This window comes from Salmo trutta, chromosome 24, assembly GCF_901001165.1.
Source record: "Salmo trutta chromosome 24, fSalTru1.1, whole genome shotgun sequence".
NCBI classification, from domain to species: Eukaryota; Metazoa; Chordata; class Actinopteri; order Salmoniformes; family Salmonidae; genus Salmo; species Salmo trutta.
In genome coordinates this window covers 23,847,257-23,863,960 of record NC_042980.1, presented here as the reverse complement: position 1 = coordinate 23,863,960, position 16,704 = coordinate 23,847,257, and the positions used below count along the sequence as shown (strand labels likewise).

At 40.3% G+C, this 16,704-nt stretch overlaps 1 protein-coding gene across 8 annotated transcripts in view; it reads right to left on the bottom strand.

The window, feature by feature from the left end:
* lrp1bb (low density lipoprotein receptor-related protein 1Bb) overlaps nucleotides 1-16,704 on the bottom strand; it is a 441,142-nt gene that overhangs the window by 62,762 nt on the left and 361,676 nt on the right. For 7 of the 8 annotated variants that reach the window (XR_003869151.1, XM_029711578.1, XM_029711581.1 and 4 more), the window contains 11 exons: nucleotides 16,175-16,294; nucleotides 14,879-14,992; nucleotides 14,453-14,602; nucleotides 14,007-14,129; nucleotides 11,554-11,673; nucleotides 10,703-10,831; nucleotides 6,753-6,875; nucleotides 6,365-6,505; nucleotides 5,666-5,853; nucleotides 3,639-3,822; nucleotides 3,289-3,374 (listed from right to left, as the gene is read on the bottom strand). Coding sequence is in view for 7 of the 8 variants with exons in the window: in XM_029711578.1 (XP_029567438.1) it covers nucleotides 3,289-3,374; nucleotides 3,639-3,822; nucleotides 5,666-5,853; nucleotides 6,365-6,505; nucleotides 6,753-6,875; nucleotides 10,703-10,831; nucleotides 11,554-11,673; nucleotides 14,007-14,129; nucleotides 14,453-14,602; nucleotides 14,879-14,992; nucleotides 16,175-16,294 (1,478 nt within the window). In the remaining variant the exon portion in view is untranslated. The remainder of the gene's footprint in view (nucleotides 1-3,288; nucleotides 3,375-3,638; nucleotides 3,823-5,665; nucleotides 5,854-6,364; nucleotides 6,506-6,752; nucleotides 6,876-10,702; nucleotides 10,832-11,553; nucleotides 11,674-14,006; nucleotides 14,130-14,452; nucleotides 14,603-14,878; nucleotides 14,993-16,174; nucleotides 16,295-16,704) is intronic. The other variant, XM_029711580.1, reaches the window with a different exon arrangement.

Below are 16,704 nucleotides of genomic sequence, written 5' to 3'. Positions count from 1 at the left end.
AGGTCTCTCAACGCAATATTTTCCAAGCTAGCATCTCACACAACATGGTCTCCACTCTACCAATAAACATTCACCTGGTCGTGGTCTGGCACATAAATGCATATAAATCACACACAAAATATTAATATTGTAACAAAACTTGATGCACATGTTCCAAACAAAGTCAAGACTCAACCAATGCAAGGACATTGTGATCAACCACACGGTGGCGCTATAATGGGCACATGTTTATATTTCTTGATCTGTTTAACTGGGAGTAATGAAATTTGGCACACACGCTTGGGGATAGGAGTCTAGCTAACCTGTAGAATATAGTTCAGTTTGGTCACATGGTGACGCTGTGGACAGGAAAATGAGCAATGAAAATAAATGCTGAAATATTTACTTCACATCAAACAAGATAAAAAACAAAACAATGAAACTAAGTAAACAACTAAAAAGCACGCTAAGGAAAAGCAAAGCTAAAAATATGTGTTTTAAGATTTTAAATATGTCCACAGTTAAGGCCCCCTTCAGGTTCTCTGACAGGCTATTCCAGAGGCTGGGGGCATAACATCTAAAGACTGCCTCTCCATGCCTCTTGGTCCTAAGCTTTGGGATAGTTAAAAGGGCAGTGCCAGATGACCTGAGGGACCTACTGGTTACATAACTTACAAGCATGTCTGACATGTATTGGGGTGCACAATCGTGGATTGATTTAAAAACCAATAAAATAATCTTAACATGAATTCTTAAACTCACAGGCAGCCAGTGCAGACTTTAAAACCTGTGTAATGTGTGCTCTCCGTCTGGTCTTGGTCAGTACCTGTGCTGCAGCATTCTGTATGTTTTGCAGTTGACCAATGGCTTTCTTGGGTAGACCAGACAGGAGAGCATTACAGTAGTCAAGCCTGCTTGTAGTAAAAGCATGCATGAGTCTCCTGCGAAATGCAGTGACTGTCTTCAGCTATTTTCTTAAACCCAGTGAAAACTGAATCACTACCAAGAGAAGCCCTATCCTATCAAAGACATAAGAGTGAGGTACATCTCTTGCTGTCATGTTCAGAAGACCCCCTGTCAGTCAGATAGGAAACACTCCCTTAACAATTGCACCTCCTCTGCTGGGCTGCACGGCAGGTGCCAGGATAAGGTGTTGGAGAATCTGACAGGCTGTACCAGACATCTTCATCAGATCATCAACACCCTCAAAGACAGCCTGTGCCAGTATCCTTAGGGACCTCTCTAGGGGAGCACTCTCTTTCCTCTCTCTCAGACAGAGCAGCTCTTAAGGCCAAACAGCTCATTGGAGGAAAGGACTGCATATGGGCGGACTCAATCTCTTACATTTAATAATACAAAGGGGGAGAAAGACAGAGGTCCAAAGTAGGCTATTGTATGTAGGCCTGTCATCAGGCATAATAAAGTATATTGTAGGCCTAATTGTATGAAAATTATGGATATGGTAAGATGACTCAACTGCATTTGTAGTGTGATTAAGTCCAGATACATTCCATCTGATGAAAAGGGTTAATAACTGTAACATGCTGATTGGATCATCATCTCAGATTTACATAAAATCATTAGTGGCATGACTTACATTGAACATGTAATGGTTTGATACACTGACACGAGGTCAGTGGAGTGTCAGCCAGACAGTAATGCAGCAGTGCTACTTAGTAGAGATGGCCATATGCAGATCCCCCCCACTTCAGCTTCTATTAATGCTAACATAGTGATTAAAGTGAATGATTGCTGCTGAGGCCAGCCAGGCCACTCAACAGAGTCAGGAGGAAGAGATGATTCTCAATAGGCCCCTATAGAATTCCCCCAAGTTAAACTCTATTCTCAGAGTGTGTGACTCATAAAATGAACCTGGGATTCAAGTGGCTAACATGACAGTGGTGATGAGAACTAACCGTGATTGAAATAGATTCTCCGTAGGGACCTCACTAACACTATTTCCCACTGTCAATCAACACGAGCAGGTCGACTCCCCCACAGGGAGGGCGAGTGAAGAATCACATTGAAATTGGAAGGTTGACAAACTGGAGAATGACAAAATGATGTAATGTAATTCCTAAACGTAGATGGTACACAGGGTATATACTGTAATACAAAGCTCTCTCTGTAAGAAGCAAGCAGCTGTGGCTCTTCTGACAACATCTCAACTATCATCTCTTCATAACAAGGTCAGGCTAGGCAACCTAGACCACGTATATCTCAGCTAAAAATGCTTCTGATATTTCCTATGAAATAGGAATGAGAAGTTAAGTGAACATTTTGCTGTAAGAAAGTCCATTATCTCTCCAAATAACTATACCTGTATCTAAGTAACCTGGAGCACTTTGAAATTAATATAAATTAAATACAAACAAGATACCGTACATGATTCAATTAGCTTAGGCAGTGATCCATGAAAAGGTGTCAGTATTTTGTACAATGACATTAAATGCAATATACCATCCATTTTAGTAAATTAGCAGATTCTTTCATCCAGAGCAGTTAGAGTTAAGTGCTAATCGCTCAAGGGCACATTGGCAAATTATTCACCTAGTTGACTCTGGGATTTGAACCAGCGACTTTTCAGTTACTGGCCCAACTCTCTTAACCGCTAGGCTACCTGCTAGGCAATGATATACAAAGTGTCAGTACTTAGTACAAAGAAGACACTAAATAGACTACATTTAACTGATTTAGATAATGACTCACTTTGCAGGCAGAGTGTATTAATAGGGCTAAATGAGGGTGTTTTCAATGGGCCAGTATTGTGGGCCACTTGTTATAACAGATGAGTCACTATACGGATCTTAATTGTTGCACCATTAAGGTTTCACGGTTCCATTTCATGATCCGGTTTTAATCTCTCTCTCTCTCTCTCTCTCTCTCTCTCTCTCTCTCTCTCCCCCCCTCTCTCATTAACAGTCAAAGTCAGCAGATGAATCAGAGACATGTGAAACACAAGACAAGGACAACTATGAATGTACTAATTGTAAGTTGCTCTGGATAAGAGCATCTGCTAAATGACTCAAATGTAAAATCTTAACTAAATGCAACATGGCAGGGTAGTAGCAAGGTAATCTTACTGACAGGGATAAATATATGCAAACCAGATACGGTTACAGATCTAATTGTGTGCACTTGATCTTCTGGTTTCTGTCATTTTACCCTGAGACGGTCTTATCTTTCCAAAACAGAGTGACAGACAGACTAAGGTTCATATGCATATTTTGACATCAGTTTAAAACAAATACTTTCACTTGTGTAGATATGTTTTCTATATTATCTTGTAGATATATGGTTTCCTCTTACCTGTTTCAAAATGGTGTAGTTTGATCCATCCACACTTAGTTTCCTGATTTCATGATGATCTGCCAGTATGAGAAAAGGTTCCTCCACTGAAAGGAAGAGAACAAACAAATGTCCTTTAGAATAAGGTAAACAAAAACAAAAAACACTGGAATCCAATGTGTCACTGGAACCATTCCATCAGACTACAGTACAGTACTGGTATTCTACAGTACTAAGCTTGACATTTCTGAAAATAGGTAAACATCCTTCAGAACATCTCTTGTGAAATACTGTACATCACTAGAGAACCATTCTGATGGACAGCAGGTTAATAAACTACAAGCTAATTACCAAGACGTGAATATCCTTACCTGAGAGAGCCTTGCAGGTGTTGGGGCTGCGCTCCAGGGCTTCGTAGCCATCCACACACAGACACTTGAAGGATCCATAGGTGTTGATGCAACGCTGGCTGCAGGGCAGGCTGGAGGAACATTCATCAACGTCCACACACGTTTTCCCATCATCCTTCAGCTGGAATCCAGGCCAACACTTGCACTGATCATCACACAAACAGAAAAGTAATGGAGCATATTTTAGCCTAGACAAATTTAACAAATTGTAGTCTATTTACTCAAGATATTGCAGCAGCTGGTTGATACAGTAAATGCTTTGCAGAGATAGAGGGACATTCAGCTACAATTTGAAATTCTAACAACACTCATTTAAATCTAACTTCTCAATTTGCCAGTACATCTACTCACAAAATAACACAAGACCAATAAAAACCACTGGCATCAGTATGATGACCTACATGTCATGGCACAAGAACAATACAAAATAAAATAAAACTGCTGCCATTCAGCAAATCAAGCCCAAAATAACTGTATCAGCTGTTACTGGCTACTGCTTAAATTCCTCTCTGATCTACAGTTCTAACCTTCCAGGCCTTTCTGCTGATATATCTGTTCAGGCCAGATGGATGAGCTAGTGGTCTCTGTTGACGTGCTCTCTGGTCATCCAGCTCTGTTATGCTTCAATCTCTAGACAGCCAGGTCAGGGAATCCTTTTTTACTCTATCCTTGTTGGTCACTTTTTAATGCAGAGAGCAGGGGGCAAGGAGGGGGCAAGAGGGGGGCAAGGGGAAAACCCAGAGTGAGGGTCAGAGTGTGTTATTCTGACATCTCTGATGGCTGTGGGGTCACCCCGGAGCGACGGCCGTGCCCTGGATCCAGGCCAGACAGCAGAATAGCACAGTCACCCCTCAGAACACTCAGCAGAACTGTCCTTCTCTCTGGCTGTGGCTCAAATGGCACCATATTCCCTATCTAGGGCCCATAGGACTTTGGTAAAAAGTAGTACACTAGGGAATAGGGTGTCATTTGAGACACAGCCTTTCTCTTTGACCAGCAAACAAACACGCTCCTGGACAGCTGGTACAGAAGCCTTCCCAAAACCATTTACTCATATTTCATCACTTGTATCCATAGCATATGTGTGTATACAATATGATGATAGGATCCTACTGTACTGTGTGTATAACCTTACTCTGTGATGAATTGACTGTGCTTGCTTGCTTGACTGTGTTTGTGTGTTTTTAGCTTGTGTGGGTAAGCCTAATATAGCCTCAGGCACAACATAATCAATCATTTAAATCATGAAAATAAGGAGATAATAATATTGGCACTTTACCAGTGCTGTGTTATAGGCTTCTGCATACAAAATATTTCAGAAACAATACAGTTTCCTTGATTAAACTCAGGTTCTGTGTCACGTTCGTCGTATGGAGTGGACCAAAACGCAGCGGGAATGTAAGTGCTCATCTTCTTCTTTATTTATAAAAGAAACGTGATAAACAACACAACGACGAAAAAACTGTCTCGTAAGGACAAAATGACTATAGAGAGAAACAACTACCCACAAATCCCATGACAAAAACATCTCTATTAAATAGGACCTTCAATTAGAGGCAACGAGAAACAGCTGCCTCCAATTGAAGGTCAACCCAATAAACTACGCATAGAAATAGAACAAATAGAACGAACATAGAAATACACTAACATAGAACATAAACCAAAACACCCCGAAACACCCTAAACAAACACCCCCTGCCACGCCCTGACCAAACTATAATAACAAACAACCCCTTTTACTGGTCAGGACGTGACATTCTGTACTTATTTAAAACGTTTCTATTGTTTTGGCTACATTATTATTGGTAATACCTGCAAACCCTCCAGCGTGTTACAACTGTCCACCTATCAATCTGTCTCTGACAGAACTAAGGATGGGATATCAAGAACTTATAAAACCTGAGGAAAGGAAAACTAACCTTGATTATGATTCTGAGTATACTGGCCCATGTGTAGTTGTCCAATCACCCAAGCGTGGTGATTCCTACCTTGTATCCAACAGGAAGTTCCTGACAGTCCTGTGTACAGCCACTGACTCTGCGATTCAGACACTCGTTCACATTGCAGTTCTTCTCATCGGACCTGTCTCCACAGTCGTCTTTCTTGTCACACAGACTCCCTTCAGAGATGCAGCGTCCATTGGAACACATGAAGAATGAACCGTTGCACAGACTCCCTGGAAGGTAATTTATAACTCAATGGTGAAGCAAAAAGTATTTCCGACCGTTATTTTTTATACTGCATTTTGGTAAATCAGATTAACTTTATTCAAGATTCCAAGATCAACAGATGAATGCTATTCAGAAAGTTTTACTCGTACAGTCTTCAAATCTTTGGTTTCTATCCTCTATTAGTTAGACTGCTGACAGTAATGGATAGATTCATACTGTATAGAGAACCAAACAGCAGCAGACAGTACCTGTATCTTAGCAAACAGCAGTAGACTGTACTACCTGCAGCCAGAAAGTACTAACAGCAGTCGACTATACTACCTGCAGCCAGAAAGTACTAACAGCAGTCGACTATACTACCTGCAGCCAGAAAGTACTAACAGCAGTAGACTACATTACCTGCAGCCAGAAAGTACTAACAGCAGTAGACTACATTACCTGCAGCCAGAAAGTACTAACAGCAGTCGACTATACTACCTGCAGCCAGAAAGTACTAACAGCAGTAGACTACATTACCTGCAGCCAGGCATTTGAGGTTCAGGGGCAGCTCGTCAGATCCGTCAGGACAGTCCAGGTAGCCGTCACACTCCCACTGAGCACTCAGCAGGCAGCGGCCGTCCCCACAGCGAAACTCCTCAGGTCCACAGGACCGGTACTCTGCAGAGACAGAGAGACAAAGAGAGTGCTGCAGCCTCACTAACTGACACTCACACAGGCCAACACATCATCGCAGATCTGAGTTAGATTACTGTAAAGGCATTCTACTTCCAATTCTACATCCATTCTACTTCTAATTTTCTGTTACAGTAAGGTCTTAATGAGTTTTAACTCTTATAATGTAATACAATGTTATTACTCAGTTATTACTCTGTGGTAATGAAGACAAAGCAACAAATCTACTTGCCACATTCAAGTGACTCGTCAGATCCATCCCCACAGTCATCGTCATGATCACAGACAAAACGCAGGGGGACGCAGCCTTTGTTGTGGCAACGGAAGGAGTTGTCATCACATGTGTTGTTGGGTGCTAGGGGGGGGTGAGAAACAATGTTGAAGGGTTACATTATGAGTCAACATCACTCTAGAGATGTGGCATCACAATGCATACGCTCAACAATATGGAGTCAGCACTGGAGGAAGTGGGGTGGAGGTGGAGGAGGTATTTCCATATCACTTTCATTTTTATTCCTGGTGAACTCTAACTTCTCCAAAATCCTAAAAAACAAAAACTCAATAAACATTTTGTTAACCTTTTTTGTTCACTATTTAGTGACTGACATTGTTGGTTTGCACATTCAAAAGAAGGAAAACAAGACGTCAGAGGAACGCTGGGGTGTCACCAGGTAGTGACATCACACTGACCTCTCACACTCTCCTCTGCAGCCAAAATGGAAGCCACATGCCATTTCTGTCTCTTAATTTATGTTTCAATATGTTTGTAACGTGCAAAGGTGCAATGTAAGTGTCAAAAATTATGAAATAACATTGTTAACTAAATGTTTCATGAGTTTTATGACGATTTAGTAACGTTTATTGACCGAGTTGGAAGACGTGTTGACACTGTGCCAGTGCTTGGCTAGCTAGCTACTTTAGTGAATAATGTGGAAATCCTAGTTAGTAAAACATACTAACACAGAGTGGTAAAGCTAACTAAAATAGTTACTCCATTGATTCTGATATGAGGAATTGAATTCGAATGGTTTGTCAAATCCATTAAAGATAAGTCCAAATGAAACATTTTCTCCTGTCTCCTTATTTTCTCTTGGTTAGCCTATTGTTTGCAAAGGTTGTTACATTGTAACTACAAAGTAATAAAAAAAGTCACTACACGTTACATTAAAGCTGCAATATGTAACTTTTTGGGCAACCAGACCAAATTCACATAGAAATATGAGTTACACATGTCATTCTCATTGAAAGCAAGTCTAAAATATGTGCGCTATTTCTATGCTTCCCGGTCTTAACTTTCATTTTTGCATCTTTTACTTTCGGTTTAGTACACCAGCTTCAAAAAGCTGAAAATACAATATGTACAATAGAAATAAACTAATTGAAAATGACCAGCTGTTAATGACAGGGTGTACCTTGTTACAATGGTTTTTTTTTATTTTATTGTATTTTATTTCACCTTTATTTAACCAGGTATGCCAGTTGAGAACAAGTTCTCATTTACAACTGCGACCTGGCCAAGATAAAGCAAAGCAGTGCGACAAAAACAACACAGAGTTACACATAAACAAATGTACGGTCAATAACACAAAAGAAAATAAAAATAGAAAGATTTATGTACAGTGTGTGCAAATGTAGAAGAGTTCCAGTCATTGGCAGCAGAGAACTGGAAGGAAAGGCGGCCAAATTAAGTGTTGGCTTTGGGGATGACCAGTGCAATATAAAGTTGAAGTCGGGAGTTTACATACACCTTAGCCAAATACATTTAATCCAGTTTTAATCCTAGTAAAAATTCCCTGTCTTAGGTCAGTTAGGATCATCACTTTATTTTAATAATGTGAAATGTCAGAATAATAGCAGAGAGAATGATTTATTTCAGCTTTTATTTCTTTCATCACATTCCCAGTGGGTCAGAAGTTTACATACACTCAATTAGTATTTGGTAGCATTGCCTTTAAATTGTTTAACTTGGGTCAAACATTTCGGGTAACCTTCCACAAGCTTCCCACAATAAGTTGAGTGAATTTTGGCCCATTCCTCCTGACAGAGCTGGTGTAACTGAGTCAGGTTTGTAGGCCTCCTTGCTCGCACACGCTTTTTCAGTTCTGCCCACAAATTTTCTATAGGATTGAGGTCAGGGCTTTGCGATGGCAACTCCAATACCTTGACTTTGTTGTCCTTAAGCCATTTTGCCACAACTTTGGAAGTACGCTTGCAAGCCTCCCCCTTTTTCCTCCAAACATAACGATGGTCATTATGGCCAAACAGTTCTATTTTTGTTTCATCAGACCAGATTACTTTTCTCCAAAAAGTACGATCTTTGTCCCCATGTGCAGTTGCAAACCGTAGTCTGGCTTTTCTATGGCGGTTTTGGAGCAGTGGCTTCTTCCTTGCTGAGCGGCCTTTCAGGTTATGTCGATATAGAACTCCTTTTACTGTGGATATAGATACTTTTGTACCTGTTTCCTCCAGCATCTTCACAATGTCCTTTGCTGTTGTTCTGGGATTGATTTGCACTTTTCACATCAAATTACATTAATCTCTAGGAGACAGAACGCGTCTCCTTCCTGAGTGGTATGACGGCTGCGTGGTCCCATGGTGTTTATACTTGCGTACTATTGTTTGTACAGATGAACGTGGTACCTTCAGGCATTTGGAAATTGCTCCCAAGGATGAACCAGACTTGTGGAGGTCCTGGCTGATTTTTTTAGATTTTCCCATGATGTCAAGCAAAGAGGTACTGAGTTTGAAGGTGGGCCTTGAAATACATCCACAGGTACACCTCCAATTGACTCAAATGATGTCAATTAGCCTAACAGAAGCTTCTAAAGTCATGACATCATTTTCTGGAATTTTCCAAGCTGCTTAAAGGCACAGTCAACTTAGTGTATGTAAACTTCTGACCCACTGGAATTGTGATACAGTGAATTATAAGTGAAATAATCTGTAAACAATTGTTGGAAAAATGACTTGTGTCATGCACAAAGTAAATGTCCTAACCGACTTGCCAAAACTATAGTTTGTTAACAAGAAATTTGTGGAGTGGTTGAAAAACGAGTTTTAATGACTCCAACCTAAGTGTATGTAAACTTCCGAATTCAACTGTACCTGCTGGAGCGCGTGCTACGGGTGGGTGTTGCTATGGTGACCAGTGAGCTAAGATAAGGCGGGGCTTTACCTAGCAAAGACTTATAGATGACCTGCAGCCAGTGGGTTTGGCGACGGATATGTAGTGTGATATACTACATCCAGTTTGCTGAGTGTTGGGGGCTATTTGGGGGCTATTTTGTAAATGATAATCGCCGAAGTCAAGGATCAGTAGGATAGTCAGTTTTACGAGGGTATGTTTGGCGACATGAGTAAAGGAGGCTTTGTTGCGAAATAGGAAGCGATTCTAGATTACATTTTGGATTGGAGATGCTTGGTGTGAGTCTGGAAGGAGAGTTTAAAGTCTAACGAGACACCTAGGTATTTGTAGTTGTCCACATATTCCAGGTCAGAACCGTCCAGAGCAGTGATGCTAGTCGGGCAGGAGGGTGCGGGAAGCAATCGGTTGAAGGGCATACACTTAGTTTTACTAGCATTTAAAAGCAGTTGGAGGCCACGGAAGGAGTGTTATATGGCGTTGAAGCTCGTTTGGAGGTTTGTTAGCACAGTGTCCAAAGAAGGGCCAGATGTATACAGAATGTTGTTACCAGGTCCTAGCCTATTTATTAATCCTGGTATTACATGTGGATTTGATGGTAGTGGCACCTTGTAGTTACAAGGACAGATTTTGGGTTGAGTTATTAACATGGTAATTCACAGGTGACTTTGAAATGTGTTATTACAAAACATTACTTACATAGTGGAACGAGCATATGTGTAATAACGTCAGTAATTAAACATGTGGAATAACCTTCAGCAAGTGGATATGTAATTACACATTCTTTGTTCCAATTGTGTAATAACTGATTGTGCTACAACCTTATTAACATGTAATTACACACACTTACCTGTTTAACAACTATGTTTTACTAGTTATTACTGTGTAGCTGTAGTACATAGAAATAGGGGATACAATGTCAAGTGTTACCCAATCAACATTGACATGGAGTGATCTAGTGTTGTCATCTAACAGATAGTAAAGATAGAGCCACAGACAACACTATCTAACATTAATATGGAGGGCCATTGAAAAGTTACCACATCCAGCTGCAGCCAGTTCGTCGATGCCATCAGGACAGTCTCTCTCCCCGTCACAGAGCCAGTGTTTGGGGACACAGGCGTAGGACCCAGGGCAGCTGAATAACCTTGGAGCACAAGTCACCAAACCTGAGGGGGCAAATAGGGGGAAAGAGGGGAAAGGTCAAGCAAACTGCATAATGTACTAAGCTGAACTATATCCTAAGACCATTATGAGTTACAACGTAAAAGGGATAAATTATAATATCCATTCCCTTCTTGCCACTTACATTCAAGTATAGCCCTATATCGTATAAGATATGTTACATTTTATGTGGCCTCAGAGACAATACAAAGCAATTAATGAAAATCCTCATTCTGTGAAAATAAACTGAAGTACATTTGCTCAATAATGCTTGTCTGGTTAAACTGCACTTTCTTGCTTTCGATTGCAATAGTGAAGGGAAAGGTTTAGGGCTATTTAATTAATATTGCCTTGACATTTCTATTACAATCCAATTATACCACTGTTCCCAGCAAACATTTTCTATTTATTGTTGTATGATTATTTCTGTTTATTGGGAAATTAATTATTGTAACATCTCATTTATGCTGTGAAATTGCTCTGCCTCTTGGCCATAATGATGAAAAATCAATTTTCCCTCACCACGTCGTCAAAGTATTTTTAATCTCTTTAATTTCATTTCTGTGCATAATTTCAATAGCCTAGTCTAAAACTCAAAGGTCTACAACTGGTCTCAAAATAATGTTCTACAATGTTGCAATCAGGTTGTCAGACTGGTCTCAAACTGCATGTTTGAGATACATGTTGCCTTCACCCAAAGTATTGCCACATGACAGTGGGTACTTACCACAGATCTGCACACTCTCATCCAGTCCGTCCTCACAGTCGTTCTCTCCATCACACAGCCACTGCTTGGCGATGCACTTGTTCTTAGAGCAGGCAAACTGGTTCCACAGGCAAGAGGAGTCTAGGGGAGAAACAGCACATTCCCAACACCATAAATCTAAACACGTAAGTGAAATAAATAAAAGACAAAAACAACACACTGTAGTAGAAGTCGCCTCGTTCTTTTCAATCAAAGCACACTTTTCTCATTTGCCCCTTAGCCTTTCTATTTTCAGAGAGGGTTACTGGCCTTGGAGCCAATTAGAAGACGTTGTGTTTTCTCTTCTTCAGTTTTTAGTATAAAACATCTGTAGGGGATTTAAGGAGAGCCGACTGGTTACAAATGTGAAAAGAAAAAAAAACATTTACATTTACCTTTTTATTTTCTAAATCAAATGGCTGGAGGTTTGCATAATGCAAAAGTGTGAAGGATAACAAATATTGCCAAAAGGGTCTATGATTTGAGAATGTACTCCCTACTGAAATAATGACATTTTCCAGAAGAAGATCGTAACAAGTTTGTTACAAATTCGTAACATACAAATTCTTTGAAAATACAAGTAGTTGAATATTGCGATGTATTTGGAAATACACTTGGAAAGTATTGGCGTGTATTTGAAAATACTAAAATACACAGAAAAATTAAATTATTTCAATACTCCATGCATTTGAACCTAGGTCTGTTTGGTCCTAGAGGTATATTAAATAATTTATTTTGAATGAAATAAGTTGCTGATTTGCCACATTATTTGAAAATAAGTATTTAAATATGCATGTCATGAACCCAAGTCTGGTGTCTATTCATAGATCATATATGCTTTTTCTATCAAGGTCACACTGATTTACATGTTGTAAATAAAAAATAAGTCTTACACTGTTGAACAGGACAATCACAGATGATGGAGATACAGATAGGAACAAATATCTTCATATCGGGATTCATTTAACTTCACAGAACCACCCTCCCACCCACCCTTACAATGACAAGTATTTCATCTAATCAGTTGAGATTTTGGATTACCAGTGAAAATGACATTTTCTTCAAACTGTTTTCCTTTACTGTAATTTATCAATATCATTGGCTTTTTGACTTATAATATATTCCAATTTCGCTATTTGTCCTGGGAATGCCAATTCTAAAACATCTAACAGACTGAATGCATCATTCTGCTCAGCATTGAAAGGAGCTACGGTACATTTTTGATTCTCGATATCATGATTTCTAATTCAAATAAATTCAAACAATAATGAAGCACTTAGCTAAATGAATGGGAACATGTTCTTCACTCCTTTGATGGTACACAGAATCATGTTAGATGAAATGGTATCCTATGAGTCACCCAGTTAACATGTAATTCATTAAATACGATTACCAAACCGCATTCTTCCCTTGATTTAGACAATTTACTGTAATTTATTTCACTTCAACAAACAAGCATGATCTTACTCTTCAAGACAGTTAACACATATGACAGTGTTATTTGTGTGGGCCATTGTATCAAAATGAATTAATTCCTCAGTAGTTCAGTTCATTGGCACTCAAACGCTCTTGGAAGATACTTTTTCTTCACTTCGATGACAGAAGCAATGACATGTATGGTGTACATGAATAAGAAATTGGTTTGATAGCAGATTTATCCAGACCATGACTCAGTTATGCTCTAGCTATCTAATTGGAAAGTCCTTTACTTTGTCATGGTAAATTATGCATACATTAAAGATGATCATAGAGGTGTCTTCCCTGGTGAGAGTGGGTAAAAGGGTTCCATGTGAAAGGAACATTCCATGTGATCCTTTCAGATATCAGTCACTTTTCAGTGAACCCACATGTTTCCATCTCTGATAACAACTCATAATGACTGATGGCTAATTAATTAATAGTTACACACAAAGGTAGAATATGCTAATTCAAAGCCAGGAAAGAAAAACACACTGTGTCCTTTTTAAGTGGCTATATTTGAATATCGAGGCTGGAGATAAACTCTCTCTACAACACCCAGTAGGTTAGCAGACAGCTTGGAAATGCAATTAAACACACAATGAGGAAGCATAATAGAATGTGTAGAAGAGACATGGCTCTGTGACGTACTGTACAATTAACTCTAATCATTACTGATTTGTCATGACTAACACTGGATTTGTGGCTTCCTGTGGTTGTCTAGAAGTCATTCAGACAAGCCCAATAATAAATGGTATCTTTGTAGTGGAATGTAATGTCGCTACCCACATGGTCTTATAAACATAGCAAGCCCTTACTGTACTGAACTTCATCGGCCAAGTCATCACAGTCTTTCTGTCCATATTAATACACTGGATTTGTGGCTTCCTATTGATGTCTTTAAGTCATTCAGACAAGCGGTCTTAGAAACGGTCTCTTTGTAATGTAATGGGACCATCAACATAGCAAAGCCTTACCACACTGAAATTCATCTGCCCCGTCCTCACAGTCCTTCTGTCCATCACACAGCCACACACTGGAGATACAGTTACCGCTTGGGCAGGCGAAGTGGCCCTCTTCACATTTCTGCCCATGGGAAACTAGGGCAGACAACAATGGAAGGGAATCGTCATCTGGGTGTTAGAGGTGATTCAGTGGTGATTCAGTAATGATTCAGGTCATTATCTTTTCCCTAAGCTCTCTGCGAATCCCTAATTCTGTCTCGCCTAATCACTTCAGGAAATCATATTTATGTTTTATGATTTTCTCTAACTCTTCTCTAATTGAAGCCGACTTCCTCAATCTGTCTTCCCTAAGCAGAGAGCATGGAGAGAGGAGGAGAGAGAAGAGGAGAGGAGACGAGACGAGAGAGGTGATGAGAGGAGACGTGATGTGACGTGACGAGAGGAGAGAAGAGACTCACCCTGGCAGTTGGTCTCATCTGCGTAATCTCCACAGTCGTTGGCTCCATCACAGATCCAGGAGGGGTGGATACACAGTGAGGTGGAGTTACAGCTAATGAAGACTCTCTCTTTTACCCCCAGTTTGTAGAAGTCAGAGCAGTCTGTGTGGTCTACACAAAAGCATTAGCTAGCTAAACATTAGCTACTACAAATCCGCAAACAGTCGCTAACACTTCTCCTAGATTTGGATGGATAAGGTAAAAGTCAAGTTAACACTGTACATTAAGTTGCTCTTTTACCTGTGTAATAAGACTATAAATATAATCTGGATAATGCTGGATGACTGAACCCAAGTGATCCATCAATGGTGATAGCAGGCTACCATGTTTGCAAACTAACACCTTTTGGGATCATCACACACCACAACTTGACAATGCTTAACTTACTGCAGTTCTTTTCATCTGAGGCATCAGCACAGTCAATGACCTGGTTACACCAGGCTGAGCCGGTGATACAGCTCCCATCTTGGCAGGATGATTCAGACGACACGCACGTGACATCTGAGAGGAGAGTGGGAAAGGGAAATTAACACTTCAAAAAGGCCCGATGCTAAATCATCAGGGAGGTAGAGAGCACTTAATAGTGTGAACCAGGTAGATGACTCAGTAGTGTTTAGCATCAGGTTCAGGGAGAATATCTAGGATAGGGAGGATGTCAGGGGTATATATATATGTGTGTGTGTGTGTGTGTGTGTGTGTGTGTGTGTGTGTGTGTGTGTGTGTGTGTGTGCGCACAAATGAGTTCAAAGCAAATAAAAAAATAAACATGAGTCATGTAAAAACATGATCATTTCAGGATTTATTTATGATCATTTAGTTTATGGGAAAGCCATGTATGGTCTGTTATTATGAGCCCTACTAATAAACCACTGCACATTAGATACTAAGACATTATCTTTGATAGATCTAGTGAAGAGAAGGGGTTTTCTTGCTCAATTTACTTTGGTCTTTTCATTTAGATGCATATAATTACATGTTTTAACAGGGGTGTTGTTGATTATTTACCATTAAAAACTGAACCGACTGCATGTGGGGAGACACATTACAGCTAGATGTGCCTGATTTCACAGTCCTGGAAAGCTTCATCCATCTTTAGAGAACTGCTGCCTCACAGCCTCTCAATTGTCTTGTTTCAGGTTTAAAGAACATTAAGTTCCTGCTAAACAGTGCTAGGTTTGTTTTCCTCTGGGCCAACTGCTGAATCACAGCCCCAGAAACAAAATGTAAAAAATAGCGAACATAATTGGATTTTGAATACCACTTGATTTGAATATCAAATATTGGAGATTAGGGGCCATCTTTGCATGATTATCATTTTGTAGAAAATGATGACGGAAATGACAACACGAAGAGTGAGCCACTTTAATGATCATTTTCTGAACATTTTGTGCCTAACATCCTCCCCTTCTTTCTCTGAGGAGTGGTATGTATGTGGTATCCTTGGTATATGATGTTGGGGCTCATTAAAGAGAAGGGCTTAGCCCAGTGTGGAGCCTGCAATGCTGCACACCCACTCACTCACCCACCCACCCACTCACCCACCCACTCACTCACTCACCCACCCACCCACCCACCCACCCACCCACTCACTCACCCACACACAGAGAGAGCGTAAGCAGGGAGGGACCTGCCTTCTGAGGTATCAGGATTGACTGGGAGATTAAGCAGTCTATCCATACTCACTGTTACAGAAGGCCTCGTCTGAGTTATCCCCACAGTCATCGACCCCATCGCAAAAACGACTGTTGGCCACACAGCGCTGGTTGTAGCATGCCCTGAAGCCTCTCCTACAAATCCTGTTGTCTGGCGAAATGACAAAACAAAATATGTTCACTTTGAAAGGAAATGCTAATGGTAGTCCTTAGGCTACTGTCACTTTCTTCACATGACATCCTCTAGACTACAACTGGCATAGTCCCACACTGTATGTGCTCTAGCCAATTCTTCTACACTCTTAGAAAAAAAGAGGGTCTATCTAGAACCTATAATGATTCTTCTGCTGTCCCCATAGGATAACACTTTGAAGAACCCTTTTTGGTTCCAGGTAGAACCATTTTGTTTCCAGGTAGAACCCTTTTGGGTTCCATGTAGGAACCTTTCCACAGCGGGAACCCAAAAGAGTTCTCCCTGGAACCAAAACATTTTTGCCTATGGGGACAGACGAAGAACCCTTTTGGAACCCTTTTTTCTAGCCGTAGTTGGCTAGCAAGCAA